The 14,876-nt window shown below is 38.9% G+C and overlaps 1 protein-coding gene across 1 annotated transcript in view; it reads left to right on the top strand.

Annotated features, from left to right (window-relative positions):
• WDR38 (WD repeat domain 38) overlaps window positions 1-3,500 on the top strand; it is a 182,282-nt gene extending 178,782 nt beyond the window's left edge. The window contains exon 9 of the mRNA XM_089693386.1: window positions 2,828-3,500. Within this exon, the coding sequence (XP_089549512.1) occupies window positions 2,828-2,917 (90 nt within the window). The 3' untranslated portion in view covers window positions 2,918-3,500. The remainder of the gene's footprint in view (window positions 1-2,827) is intronic.
• Window positions 3,501-14,876: the final 11,376 nt, after the last annotated feature.

Raw genomic sequence — 14,876 nt, 5'->3', positions numbered from 1 at the left:
TGATCAGTGCCCTGATTTTCAGTGTAGATGTCCCCTCTGAGGAATGCTGCTTACCAGCCCTTGAAGGTCAGCATTTCAGCACTGATGACGAAGTGAAGCAGGCTGTCTTAGGATGGTTGAGGTGTACTGACAAATCTTTCTATGCCAAAGCTTTCCAGGCATTAAACGCTGGGATAAATGTATAAATGTTGCAGGAGAGTATGTCAAAAAATAAATGCAGATTCCACTCCTTGAAATTCGTTCTTTTATTATATAAACTCAAAAGTCCCAGTTTGACTTGAACGCCCCTTGTAAATAGCCTTTTTACAATAGTTGTGGCTTAGTCCGATGCTGGATACTAATAAATGTTTACATTTTACCTGTTTGTAATGTTATTTCATTGAGGGATCATCCTCCATAAAAGTCCTATTTATTTATATATATATATATATATATATATATATATATATATATATATATATATATATATTTAGCACTTTTAAGGATGATGATGTGATATATACAATTCTGTTCAAAATAATAGCAGTGTGTTGAAAAAAGTGAATAAAGCTCAAAATCCGTCTAATAGCTTTTATTTCCATACACACAAATGCATTGGGAACACTACACATTCTATTCCAAATCAAAACATGCATAAAAATATATCAAATGTGTGTTGTTCCTCTAAAAAATTGAAGAAAAGTGAATATTAGACTGTTCAAAAAAATAGCAGTTTGTATTCTTCTTTATAAACTCAAACATTCACTATATAAACTGAAAAATGTTTGAAGATTTGGCTTTCCTTTGAATCACTTAATTAATATTTAGTTATATAAGCACTGTTTCTGAGAACTGCTGTACATCTGTGTTGCATGGAGTCAACCAACTTCTGGCACCTGTGAACAGGTATTCCAGCCCAGGATGATTGGACTACATTCCACGGTTCTTCTCTATTTCTTGGTTTTGCCTCAGAAACTGCATTTTTGATGTCACCCCAGAAGTTTTCTATTGGATTAAGATCCGGGGATTGGGCTGGCCACTCCATAACGTCAATCTTTTTGGTCTGGAACCAAGATGTTGCACTTTTACTGGTGTGTTTGGGGTCGTTGTCTTGTTGGAACACCCATTTCAAGGGCATTTCCTCTTCAGCATATGGCAGCATGACCTCTTCAAGTATTCTGATATATTCAAACTGATCCATGATCCCTGGTATGTGATAAATAGGCCCAACACCGTAGTATGAGAAACATCCCCATATCATGATGCTTGCGCAACCATGCTTCACTGTCTTCACAGTGTACTGTGGCTTGAATTCAGTGTTTGGGTCATCTGACAAACTGTCTCCGGCCACTAGACCCAAAAAGAACAATCTTACTTTCATCAGTCCACAAAATGTTGTGCCATTTCTCTTTAGGCCAGTCAATGTGCTCTTTGGCAAATTGTAACCTCTTCAGCACATCTTTTTTTCAACAGTGGGAGTTTGTGGGGGCTTCTTGCAGATAGCTTGGCTTCACATAGGCGTCTTCTAATTGTAACAGTACTCACAGGCAACTTTGACCTTCTTTGATCTTCCTGGAGCTGATTGTTGGCTGAGTCCTTGCCATTTTGGCTATTCTTCTATCCATTCGAATGGTAGTTTTTCGCTTTCTTCAACATCTTTCAGATTTTAGTTGCCATTTTAAAGCATTTGTGATCATTTTAGCTGAGCAGCCTATCATTTTCTGCACTTCTTTATATGTTTTCCCCTCTCCAATCAACTTTTTAATCAAGGTACGCTGTTCTTCTGAACAATGTCTGGAACGACCCATTTTCCTCAGAATTTCAGAGAGAAATGCACTGTAACCAGCATGTACAACATTTGCTGCCTTCCTTCCTTAAATAAAGGGCAATAATTGCCACCTGTTTTTAAAGAATGAATGACCTCACTAATAGAACTCCACACTGCTATTATTTTGAACATGCCCCTTTCAATTAGTGATTCAATTACACAGAATCAGCAGCATGCATGTCATGACTGTTGGGTCTGTTGGATTTCTATTACTCTACTACACCTGCTAGTAAATTATTTGCCATGTAGAAATATAATTTCTACCAAAAACAGTGATTGATCAGGTTAGTGATGTCTGACTGCTTTTATTTTGAACACAACTGTATATATATGTGTGTATGTTTTCCATGCATGTTCTGGTAAAAGATTAAACTTAAGTATTGGTGATGTGGTGGCAATTGATTTACTTTACCCTTGACATTAATATGCCTCAATATAAGCTTGATATTTGCATTTGAGAGCATCCCGGGTTTCAGGGACCTTGGGAACCTGAGAGAGAATGGATATTAATGAGAAAAATATACCGTTAGATACGTGTAAGCACTTTAGTGTGGTTCTTTTTTTTTTTTTTGTATTAATGGTTTAAAGGAACAACTCTAAGCAATATGTGAAAACAGCCCGTTAAGTGTCAGTGATATGCTGGAAACAGTTAGGTATTTACCTTAGTCTGAGTATTATGGAAGCCATTGGAATTAGATGCAACAAGTTCTAACATGTGCGTGTCAAGGTGGGACTGTAGCTTTATAATTATTTGGGGCAACTTTGCTTTCTGTCAGAGACAACAAGGATACTTCAGTGGTGAAAGTGGTGACTTTAGCATAAATGTTATATTAAGCACTATGTTTGCTCTTGAAAAGAATCTAAAAGTATACACAAGCACCATTGTGGTCCAACAACCATTATAGTACCTAAAGGCTTACTTTCAATTTCACTTTTGAGTTTTTAAAAACTTTAACAGTTCCTTCTGTCCATGAAGCAGGCTGATGACTTTTCATTAACATGGATTTTTTTATCTTACAGGGAACAATGGACATGGCCCATACTTGTACATTTTCTCCTAAGGGCACTCTGCTGCTAATTGGAGCCATGGGGTTTTATGAATCTGATTGAAGCATATTATGAAGGAATATGAAACTGCCTTTTAGCTGCCATGCACATCGCTGCTGGGTCTCTTTTTTGTTTTGGAGAGCATAGTCTTTAGACCCAGGCAGCAGTCTTCTGTGGGGGTTCTACTTTACAAACGATGCAATGTAGCAGCATTACTGAAATAATGGAACAGTACAAGTGGATGGGTACTTCTGTAATGAGCAAAAGATCCGTGGATTTTTAAAAGGAACCGATGCTATAGCTGTGGAGGAAAAAGCAACAATTTCACTTTAAAGTCAGCATACACAGTAGCTTAGGCCTGCTGTACCTTTGCTTCCCTGTCAACAGCACTCAGGTGTCCTGCATAGATCAATCACAGGTTTTCTTTAACCATTTTGGCTCCGGAAGGTTTTACCCCCATCATGACCAGGGCATTTTTTTTCTGTCTATTAAGCACCCAAAATAAATGTATATCATTTTTTTTTCAGCACAAATAGAGCTTTCTTTTGGTGGCATTTGATCACCACTAAGTTCTTTATTATATAAATGAAAAAAAGATTGAAAATGAAAAAAGAAAAACAAAACAATATTTTCTACTTTTTGTTACATACCCAATAAAATCAAATTTCTTACACCAAAATGTATTCTGCTACACAAGTATATCTGTTAAAAAAAATCCCAATTAGTGTACAAACTATGGTAAATACTTCTGTAAATTGATCAATCCTGATGTACTGATGGCCTATTTAATTTCTTCAGGCCCTTAAAATTCCAGGACAGTACAAATATCCCAAAATTTTGGGAAGTAGACAGTCCAAGATATTTAGTAAAAGGCATGGTGAGTTTTTTGAATGTGTAATTTTTATTTTTCACAATTATTTGTAAAAATGAATACCATTTTTTTTTCACATGCTGGCACCAGTGCAGTACAGTGTCATCATATGACCGGTGTGGCAGTAATACTGACTAGTGACAGTATGTAAAAAAAAAATTTGAAATTTTTTTTTATACTTTTCTATTAAATATTTTTTTTTCTTTTTAGTGTTTTTTCACATCTTGTCAACAGAGTAGCTCAGTGTCACCATAGTGACACTATACTACTCTTAAGGGGGGGGGGGGGTGATCAGAAGTTTTTTTAAATTTTTTTTTTTTTTTACACTTTTTGCTTCTACAGTGATGAATGGGTTTCCCCATTCATGAACAGGTTGCTGTTATGGTTGTGACCAGGGGCGGACTGACAACTCATGGGGCCCCTGTGTCCTTGCACAAACTCAAAAAAGCCTATGAAAAAGGTACCAGGGGCATCTCATGGGGCCCCCTACTGACCCCGGGCCCTCAGGCAATGCCCGAGTTTCCAAATGGTTAGTCCGCCCCTGGTAGTGACCTGTGGTTGACTACACTGAAATCACATGCTACAGGTATCCATGCACTATATGATTGTTGTGGGACAATCACAGATAAAAAAAAACTGTCAGAAAGTTATTCATGAATGGAAAGCATTCATGACAGGTTGTTTACATTGTTATCATGTGATTGCTATGACCAAGTATTGCTATCACATGATACCAGGTTACTAGTAACAGTACTTTGCTGTGCCCAGTGGACACAGCGGTCACAGGAGGAACACCTTGCACGCCCAGAACCCAAAAGAGGCACAATCATGTATATATACAGCTGCAAGAAAAAGTATGTGAACCCCTTGGGATTACGTGGAGTTTTGCATGAATTGGGCATAAAATGTGCTCTGAACGTCATCTAAGTCACAACAATAGAAGAACACAGTCTGCTGAACATAATACTACACAAACATTAGATGTTGCCATGGTTTAATTGCACATAACATGTAAACATTCACAGTGCAGGGAGGAAAAAGTATGTGAGGCCCTAGCTTAACAACTTCTACCAGAGCTAATTGGAGCCAGGAGTGAGCCAACCTTGACTCCAATCAGTGTGATGATATTGGATGTGTTGCTGACAGCTGTCCTGCCCTTAAAAAACACACACCTGTTTTGGGTTTACTGGTTTCAAGAAGCACTGTCTGATGTGAACCATGCCTCGCAGAAAAGAGCTCTCAGAAGACCTACGATCAAGAATTGTTGACTTGCATGAAGCTGGAAAGGGTTGCAAAAGTATCTCCAAAAGCTTTGATGTTCATGTGTCCACGGTAAGACAGACTATCTACAAATGGAGAAAGTTTAGCACTGTTGCTACTCTCCCTAGGCGTGGTCGTCCTGTAAAAATGACTGCAAGAGCACAGCGCAGAATGCTGCATGAGGTAAAGAAGAATCCCAGAGTGTCAGCTAAAGACCTACAGAAATCTCTGGCACATGCTAACATTTTTGTTGACACATCTACAGTAAGGAAAACATTAAACAAGAATGGAGTACATGGGAGGACACCACGGAGGAAGCCATTGTTGTCCAAAAAGAATATTGCAGCACGTTAGAAGTTTGCAAAAGAGCACCTGGATGTTCCACAGCACTACTGGCAAAATATACTGTGGACAGATGAAACCAAGATTGAGTTGTTTGGGAAGAACACACAATACTATGTGTGGAGAAAAAAAGGCACAGCACACCAACATCAAAACCTCATCCCCACTGTAAAACATGGTGGAGGGAGCATCATGGTTTGGGGCTGCTTTGCTGCCTCAGGGCCTGGACGGATTGTTGTCATTGATGGGAAAATGAATTCCAGAGTATATCAAGACATTTTGCAGGAAAACGTACGACCATCTGTCCGCCAACTGAAGCTCCGCAGAGGATGGGTGATGCAACAGGACAATGACCCAAAGCATACAAGTAATTCAACAAAACAATGGCTGCAACAGCACAGAATACACCTTCTGGAGTGGCCCAGTCATAGTCCTGACCTCAACCCGATTGAAATGCTGTGGCATGACCTTAAGAGAGCGATTCACACCAGATATCCCAAGAATATTGCTACACTGAAACAGTTTTGTGAAGAGGAGTGGTCCAAAATTACTCCAGATCGTTGTGCAGGTCTGATCTGCAACTACAGGAAATGTTTGGTTGAGGTTATTGCTGCCAAAGGAGGGTCAACCAGTTATTAAGTCCAAAGGTTCACATACTTTTTCCTCCCTGCACTGTGAATGTTTACATGTTATGTGCAATTAAACCATGGCAACATCTAATGTTTGTGTAGTATTATGTTCAGCAGACTGTGTTCTTCTATTGTTGTGACTTAGATGACGTTCAGAGCACATTTTATGCCCAATTCATGCAAAACTCCACGTAATCCCAAGGGGTTCACATACTTTTTCTTGCAACTGTACACATAACAGAGCCTGTAGCTGCCACCTCACCAAGTATTGTACTGTAGATAAAAAGTAAAGTGATCTCTTGCTAGTGACGCATAGCCCAAAAAATTGGAAAATTGTATACTTACCTGACAATAATGTTCCTTTCCTGATGCATAAGGCATGATAGCATACACATATGGGCAGGCTATGCCCCCTACCCAATCAAAGGACTGGTTATACTAGATAAAAAAAGTCACCTCCCCCCAGGCGGCATTCTCGTAAGTACTGTACACTCAATGCAAAACCCTTAGGGAGGGACCTTTATGTTGTTATGCTTATGCACCAGGAAAAGGAACATTTCCATCAGGTAAGTATACATTTTTCTGATACAAACATGACAGCATACATGTATGGGATGTAGCACACGTAATGCTGAAGTGTTTTAATCAACATATCATTAGATTCAGTTAGAACTGAAGTCAAACTTCCCTGTTTTCAGTGTTGCTTGACCAACTTTGTAATGGGCTAGAAATGGTTTGTATTACATGAACCTGGTTGGTGTCCTGTAGAATAATTCTGGACCTCAGAATTCTACCCAAGAGCATGCAATCCATCTGGTAAAGTGGACATGGCACTCAATTGATGGATTCATCTTTTCCATATAATAAGCCCATCAGATTACCTTGACCACCGACAATAGAATTATCCTAGTGGACAGTAAAAGTTCTCTTCTGACAGTGCTAGGCTGGAAGAGTCCTTGTCTGAATTTCTGAAAGAAGGGGGACTTTCATGTATTTCTTCAACATTTAGTCTTCTTCCAATGCCTGTGGTGTCTCAGACATTTCAGTTTGGGCACGCTGGAAGGACGATGTCCTGACCTAGATGCAAAGATTTGCAGATCTTTGCATGGTGCTGAAGAGAAGATTAGAGCTACCGTGTTTGAAAATGGTAGCAATAAGGTAGTTTACATCTTGACACTTGAATATCTGAGATCCTTCTTCCAGACATGATAACTATAAGAAATACTGCTTCAGTGTTACTGAGGAAATTGAGGAAGTCCTATTCAGAAGAAAGTAGAGTGGGACAACATATACCACAATAGTGCCGCACTCCTAATTACTGAAAAATATATACTTATATAATAGTGTAATACCAAATAATATCTCTTATTAATAATATAATGAAAAAATATATAGGGGTTTATTTACTAAAGCTGAAGAGTCCAAAATCAGACTCCCTTCTGCATAGAAACCAATCAGCTTCTAACCTCAGCTTGTTCAATGAAGCTTTGGCAATGAAACCTGGAAGCTGATTTGTTTCTATGCAGAAGGGAATCTGATTTTGGACTCTCCAGCTTTAGTAAATAAACCCCATAGTGTCTAGTAAAAACCAACCAATATTCAATGTGCACAAAAATTAATATGGTCAAAAAATAATGAATAAATAGTGAATAAATCAGTCTCTGGTGGTACACGTGACAAGTCCAAGGTGATATTAGATCCAATTCCCAGTGATTTTAATTATAATCTTATTATGCGCTCACCTCATACAAAGCCTATGAAAAGGCTAAAACAGCTTATATTCACCAGATGGAACAATATCCATGAATTGACCGTAGCAGTAATGGTGGTTACTCCTTCAACGTGGCTCTCCTCTCCTGCCACTATCCCCACAGGGATCTCTCACTCTCTTAATAGACTGGAACACTCCTCCTTGGTATATCCCTCAGTATAAGAAGAAATAAAGACATAGTGTCTTATCCTTTTAAAATATAGAGCCTTTAATGTGTACGCATTACACTCACATGTATAAATGTGGCAGATGTTATGGCTGCAAAAGAACATCAGCCAATCCCAAATTTAGACAGTATTTTATTAATCCAAAAAAGGGGAAACAATACATGATTAAGGAATTTATATCATGTGACACTAAAGGTGTTGTATATGTTATAAAATGTCCATGTAACAAGTTATATGTAGGACATACTAAACGTAACTTACAGGCACGTATTAAAGAACATATACATAATATTAGCATTGCTTTTAAGTACCATCATTTATCACTTCATTTTCAGAAATATCATAAGAGTGAGGTTAATAAGGTTGAATTCTGGGGTATAGTCAAACACATACCGCATTGGAGAGGAGATAATATGGTGAGAGAGCTTAGTAAAAAGGAATCTCTGTGGATAAATGAGTTAGGAAGTTTGGCCCCTGGTGGCCTCAACAAGGAATTTGATCTTTCCTGCTTTATTAGTAACACCTGATATAGCATCGATATGGTATTAATATCATATTGTTATATTTAATTGAGTATTCTTTGTAATTTATATTACACCATTTGATATATTTAGATCTGGTTAATAGGTCTATAGTTTTTAGGATTAGGAATAGGGTGGGTTTTATATTTCATGTTTTAGTAGGTTTATATATATGTAGTTACATATGTGTCTTTATATTTATTTATCTAAATATATTGATGTATTTTAATTTTATTTTTATTTTATATTTTTTTTATTTTGATGTATATTTATTTTCATTTTATTTTCATTTTTTATTTCTATTTTTTATTTCTGTTTTTATTTCTATGTAATTTCAATAAAGATATTTTATTTAGTATTATGGCTATAAGTATATATGTAATTTTCAGATATAACAGATAAGGATAGAGATTGTTGTGGTGTATGCAAATAAAATGTAATACATTGTATTTGTAATGCCCTCCGCCAGTGTACTTGCGAATCAGGAAGGTGCCGAAAATTATAGCAGTTACAAAGTATCAGGATCTGTTTAATATTATTGTTTGCATACTGAGCGTGTTAACCATATGGCTGATGGCCCCAAAAAGATGGCCGCGCCCATGATCAACAATATATATAGACAGACGGGTGTGAGGAACGTCCAATCAAACTCCCTGATGAAGCTGCGTGACCTGCGGCGTAACGCGTAAGGAGGGCAGTGACGTCACCCGGCACTCGAGGACGACAAGTACACAGTGCGAGAGGCGCACTTGTTTTATTTACTGGCTATTGACTTTTTACAAAGCGTTTTAAACCTTTTTACATGTGAGTGTAATGCGTACACATTAAAGGCTCTATATTTTAAAAGGATAAGACACTATGTCTTTATTTCTTCTTATACTGAGGGATATACCAAGGAGGAGTGTTCCAGTCTATTAAGAGAGTGAGAGATCCCTGTGAGGATAGTGGCAGGAGAGGAGAGCCACGTTGAAGGAGTAACCACCATTACTGCTACGGTCAATTCATGGATATTGTTCCATCTGGTGAACATAAGCTATTTTAGCCTTTTCATAGGCTTTGTATGAGGTGAGCACATAATAAGATTATAATTAAAATCACTGGGAATTGGATCTAATATCACCTTGGACTTGTCATGTGTACCACCAGAGACTGATTTATTCACTATTTATTTATTATTTTTTGACCATATTCATTTTTGTGCACATTGAATATTGGTTGGTTTTTACTAGTCAATATTTATGTTTTTTCACTATATTATTAATAAGAGATATTATTTGGTATTACACTATTATATAAGTATATATTTTTCATTAATTAGGAGAGCGGCACTATTGTGGTATTTGTTGAGTCTATATACACATTGGATGAGTATGTGTTTGGTGCTGACGAACCTATTTTAAAAAGTATTTAAAAAAATATTTAGTGACTCACAAGTTCAATTTATAATTTAACATAAGAGTGGGACAACATGTCTAGCACTATTTGCACTAATTGCAAGTCCCAAAGGGAAAGAACAATCTGCACAGGCTTCAGAATTGGCTTACCCAGATACGCGACAATTACTTGATCCCAGAGAGTGAGAACATGACCAAGACTCGATTACCACTTAATCTCATATCTAGCCTTAGAGCAGGGAGCAGAGGATTCAATCCTTTAAAATTCTACATGTTCTAGTATACATGAAGTTTGTAGCAGGTGCCCTGGCTTTACAGAGTTTCAAACACTGAAGGCGAGACCCCCAGGTGAGCCTTCACCTTTTGGTCTCCCAGCAGCTAGATAGAACTTCGCTGAATTGGATGATACACCTGATCACGCTGCATAGGGTCTGAAATCTCAGGAGGAGAATATGAGGTTCCCGGACCAGATACTTTACTTGAGGATACCACAACCTTTAAGACCACTGCGAAATTATTGCCCTAAAATCACAACTTGACAACTGCGAATCCTGATGAGGAGTCTGGAGACCATTGGATCTGCTGGGTTTATATATAGGCTAACCTGCCGACCCAGCTGGATGTTAAATAGTTCCATTCCTTCCAGCTCTGGGAAGCTCATTCTTGCAGGAACCACTGCCATTTATAACCTTATTTATTGAAGATCCACTGAACTGCTTGTTGATTTAGGGACCAACCCTTGACATCCAAGGATTTGTATCTTATAGTGTCTGACAGGAAGTTCTGGGAAGCCAGAACACAGAGCAATGAGATGAGACAGGTTCTACTGTTGGCAAATCTGAATGGGAGATACCTTTGACATATAGTGCCTTGAAAAAGTACTCATATCCCTTGAATTTTTCCACATTTTGTCATGTTACAACCAAAATCATAAATGTATTTTATTGGGTATTTTATGTGATAGACCAACACAAAGTGGCACATAATTGTGAAGTGGCAGTAAAATGATAAATGGTTTTTAACCACTTGCCATCCGGCAAATTGTATATAAATAGCCGGACGGTGGCAGTCCAGGGGCGGGTTGCTGTTCATAAACGGCGCCTGCCATTTTGGACTGTGCACGCTCCCTGGGAGTCGCAGCACCGCGATCCGGTGCCTGCTGTGTCCTCTGGACACAGTGGAACACCGATTGTTGTATGGGACCTCTGTGCGAGGTCCCGATCATGTGATTACCGATTGGTCAATCAGTGATCACATGCAGAATAGTAAGCAAGATGTCACTTCTGACATCATTGCTTACTACGTGTGAAATCTGTGAATGATCACAGGGGTCGCATGGTACAAGGCTATTCACAACAGCCTTGTACCATGTGACAAGTTGTGACCAATCACAGCTCACACAGTATTTCTCAATGGCTGCAAGAATGCAGCCAGAGAGAAGGAGAAATGATTGCTTTTACACCCATAAAGGCTGTAAATGCAATCAGTATAAAAAAAAAAATCTTCATCACCCCCCACAAGTAGTACAGTGTCAACATGGTGACACTGTACTGCTAGGGTGACCGCATGAAAAAAAAAAAAAAAGAGAAAAAAACAAATAAAAATTGGATAGCACAGTGGCTAAATGGTTAGCACTTCCGCCTGGCAGCACTAGGGTCATTGGTTCAAATCCCAGCCATGGCACCACCTGCCTGCAGTCTCCCTGTGCCTGCGTGGGTTTCCTCCAGGTACTCCGGTTTCCTCCCACACTCCAAAGACATGCTGGTAGGTTATTTGGCTCCTGTCTAAATTGTCCCTAATATGTGTATGTATGAATGTATGTATGAAAGTTAGGGACCTTAGATTGTATGCCTCTTGAGGGTTAGGGACTGATGTGAATGTACAATATATATGTAAAGCGCTGCATAAATTGACGGCGCTATATAAGTACCTGAAATAAATAAAATTTAAATTAAAAAAAAAAAAAATTTAAAATGATAATTTTTGGTTATAAACAAATTTGGGTTATTTTTTTTACTAAATAGATAACTGAATAAAATTTGGCCAAGATTTATGATGAAATTCTATTTATTTGCAAAATTTTATAAGAAAAACACTTTTTCAAAATTTTGGGACTTTTTAATTTATATAGCAAAAAAAATAAAAATCCCAGTGGTGAATAAATACTACCAAAATAAAGCTTTATCTGTCTCAAAAAATGCTAAAATATAGATATGGGTACAGTGTTGCATGACCGTGCAATTGTCATTCAAAGTGTGATAGTGCTGAAAGCTGAAAATTGGCCTGGACAGGAAGAGGGTGAAAGTGTTCGGACTTGAAGTGGTTAAAATTATTTACAAATATTTGAAAAGTGTGGCATGCATTTGTATTCAGCCCCCCTGAGTTAATACTTTGTAGAACCACCTTTCACTGCAATTACAGCTGCAGCTCTTTTTGGGGATGTCTCTACCAGCTTTGCACATCTAGAGAGTGAAATTTTTGCCCATTTTTCTTTTCAAGTCTTGCCACAGATTCTCAATTGGATTTAGGTCTGGACTTTGACTCGGTCATTCTAACACACGAATATGCTTTGACCTAAACCATTCCATTGTAGCTCTGGCTGTATGTTTAGGGTCGTTGACCTCCTGGAAGGTGAACCTCCGCCACAGTCTCAAGTCTACCGCAGACTCTAACAGGTTTTCTTCTAAGATTGCCCGGTATTTGGCTCCAACCATCTTCCCATCTACTCTAACCAGCTTCCATGTCCCTGCTGAAGAAAAGCATCCCCATAACATGATGCTGCTACCACGTTTCATGGTGGGGATGGTGTGTTTTGGGTGATGGGCAGTGTTAGTTTTACATCACACATAGCAATTTCCTTTTAGGCAAAAAAGTTCAATTTTGGTCTCATCTGACCAGAGCAACTTCCGCATGTTTTCTGTGTCCCTCACATGGCTTCTCACAAACGGCAAACAGAACTACCTATGGCTTTCTTTCAACAATGGCTATCTTCTTGCCAGTGTTCCATAAAGGCCAGATTTGTGGAGTCCAAAATGTCTTGGTATGCTGACGCCTTAAGCCCAACCCCTAAAAGACAACCCTGCACCATAATCCCCCCTCCTCCAAACTTTACACTTGGCACAATGCAGTCAGGCAAGTACCGTTCTCCTGGCAACTGCCAAACCCAGACAAGTCCACCGGATTGCCAGACAGAGAAGCATAATTTGTCACTCCAGAGAACATGTCTCCACTGCTGTAGAGTCCAGTGGCAGCGTGCTTTACACCATTGCAACCAACGTTTTGCATTGCACTTGGTGATATAAGGCTTGGATGCAGCTGCTCGGCCATGGAAACCCATTCCATGAAGCTCTCTACACACTGTTGTGCTAATCTGAAGGCCCCACAGAGTTTGGAGGTCTTTAGCTATTGACCCTGCAGACAGTTGACGACTTCTGCGCACTGTGCGCTGACAACGCTCTGTCATTTTATGTGGCCTACCACTTGGTGGCCGAGTTGCTGTTGTTCCCTGTTGCTTCCACTTTGTTATAATACCACTAACAGTTGACCGTGGAATATTTAGTAGCAAGGAAATTTCACAGATAGACTTATTGCACAGGTGGCAACCTATCACGGTACCACGCTTGAATTCACTGAGCTCCTGAGAGCGACCCATTCTTTCACAAATGTTTGTAGAAGCAGTCTGCATGCCTAGGTGCTTGATTTTATACACCTGCGGCCATGGAGGTGATTGGAACACCTGAATCCAATGATTTGGATAAAGCGCTGAGCAAACTGTTGGCGCTATATAAATCCTGTATAATGATAATAATTTGGAGAGATGACCAGTACTTTTGGCAATATAGTGTATGTTGAGCAAGGGTCTGCCTGACTGAATACATATTGGATAGATAGGTGTGTCCTTCTATTATATAGTTTTGGTAAAACTAAAGGAAATTGTACAATCATATTGTACAGTGTATGGCCACCTTTATACACCTATAATTAACTAGTTGTACTTTCAGTGCCATTAATTGTTAACTGCACCCCAAACACAAAACCAAACACACATTTTGCCATGTGAAAAAGCGAGAATCAAATGCAGCAAAACACGGTAAAAAACATGCAACCCGCAACATGCCAAAATGTCCCATGAGCTACTTTGCCACATGTAGGGCAGCCCATTGAAATCAATGGGCTGCCCTATGCATATTGTGAGCCAAACAAATGTGTGATCCCACTACACAAGGTGAATGGAGCCGGAAAGTGAAACAGGTGTGTTTACACATAGACAAGGCTTCACTCACATTTCAGTGTTTCTGAACAGAAAATGCATGTGCCGCTGCGTGTTTTGGTAAAAAATGCCCCCTCATAAAACACGTATGGGAATGTAAATTCCCACCATGCAGAGATGTGAATGGGGCCTGACAGCTGAGTCAGGCCCCATTCACATCTCTGCATGGTGGTCATTGTCCACTCCCATCAATGTACTTGTAGAAAGCTGGCCATACAATATACAATCTGATTGTACAATCTATGTACAATCTCCTTTAGATTTATCAAAACTATATAATAGGATACACCTATCCAATCGCTATAAAAAATAGCTGTACATCCGTCAGTGATGATCCTGGCCGTGATGGTTCCCAGCCCGCAGCAGTCATTCCTGTGAACATTCAGGGCGTGGAACGCCTGGTACTGGATAATTGAAGCATAACCTGCCATGAAATTGCACAAGAGACAAACCTTTCTGTGGGAACGGTGAACACAATGATGATGAAGTGAAGCAGGCTGTCCTAGGATAGTTCAGACGTACTGACAAATCTTTCTATGCCGAGCTTTCCGGGCATTAGTTAAATGCTGGAATAAGTGTATAAATGGACAAGGGGAGTATGTTGAAAAATAAATGCAGTTTCCATTTCTTGAAATTTGTATTTTTATTATATAAACTCAAAAGACCCGGTTTGACTTGAACGCCTCTTGTATATACAGTACTTCCAACTTACTAAAAGCTATGCTATGAAAAGTTAATGTCTTTCACTTTGTTTCCTCAGTGTGTAATAAAGTTTTTTTTTGTTATTAACCACTTGC

This window comes from Staurois parvus, unplaced genomic scaffold (genome assembly GCF_062004578.1).
Source record: "Staurois parvus isolate SC_StPar_1 unplaced genomic scaffold, SC_StPar_1.0 ptg000630l, whole genome shotgun sequence".
NCBI lineage: Eukaryota > Metazoa > Chordata > Amphibia > Anura > Ranidae > Staurois > Staurois parvus.
The sequence above is the reverse complement of the archived record's forward strand: the minus strand, read 5'-3'. Positions and strand labels throughout refer to the sequence as shown.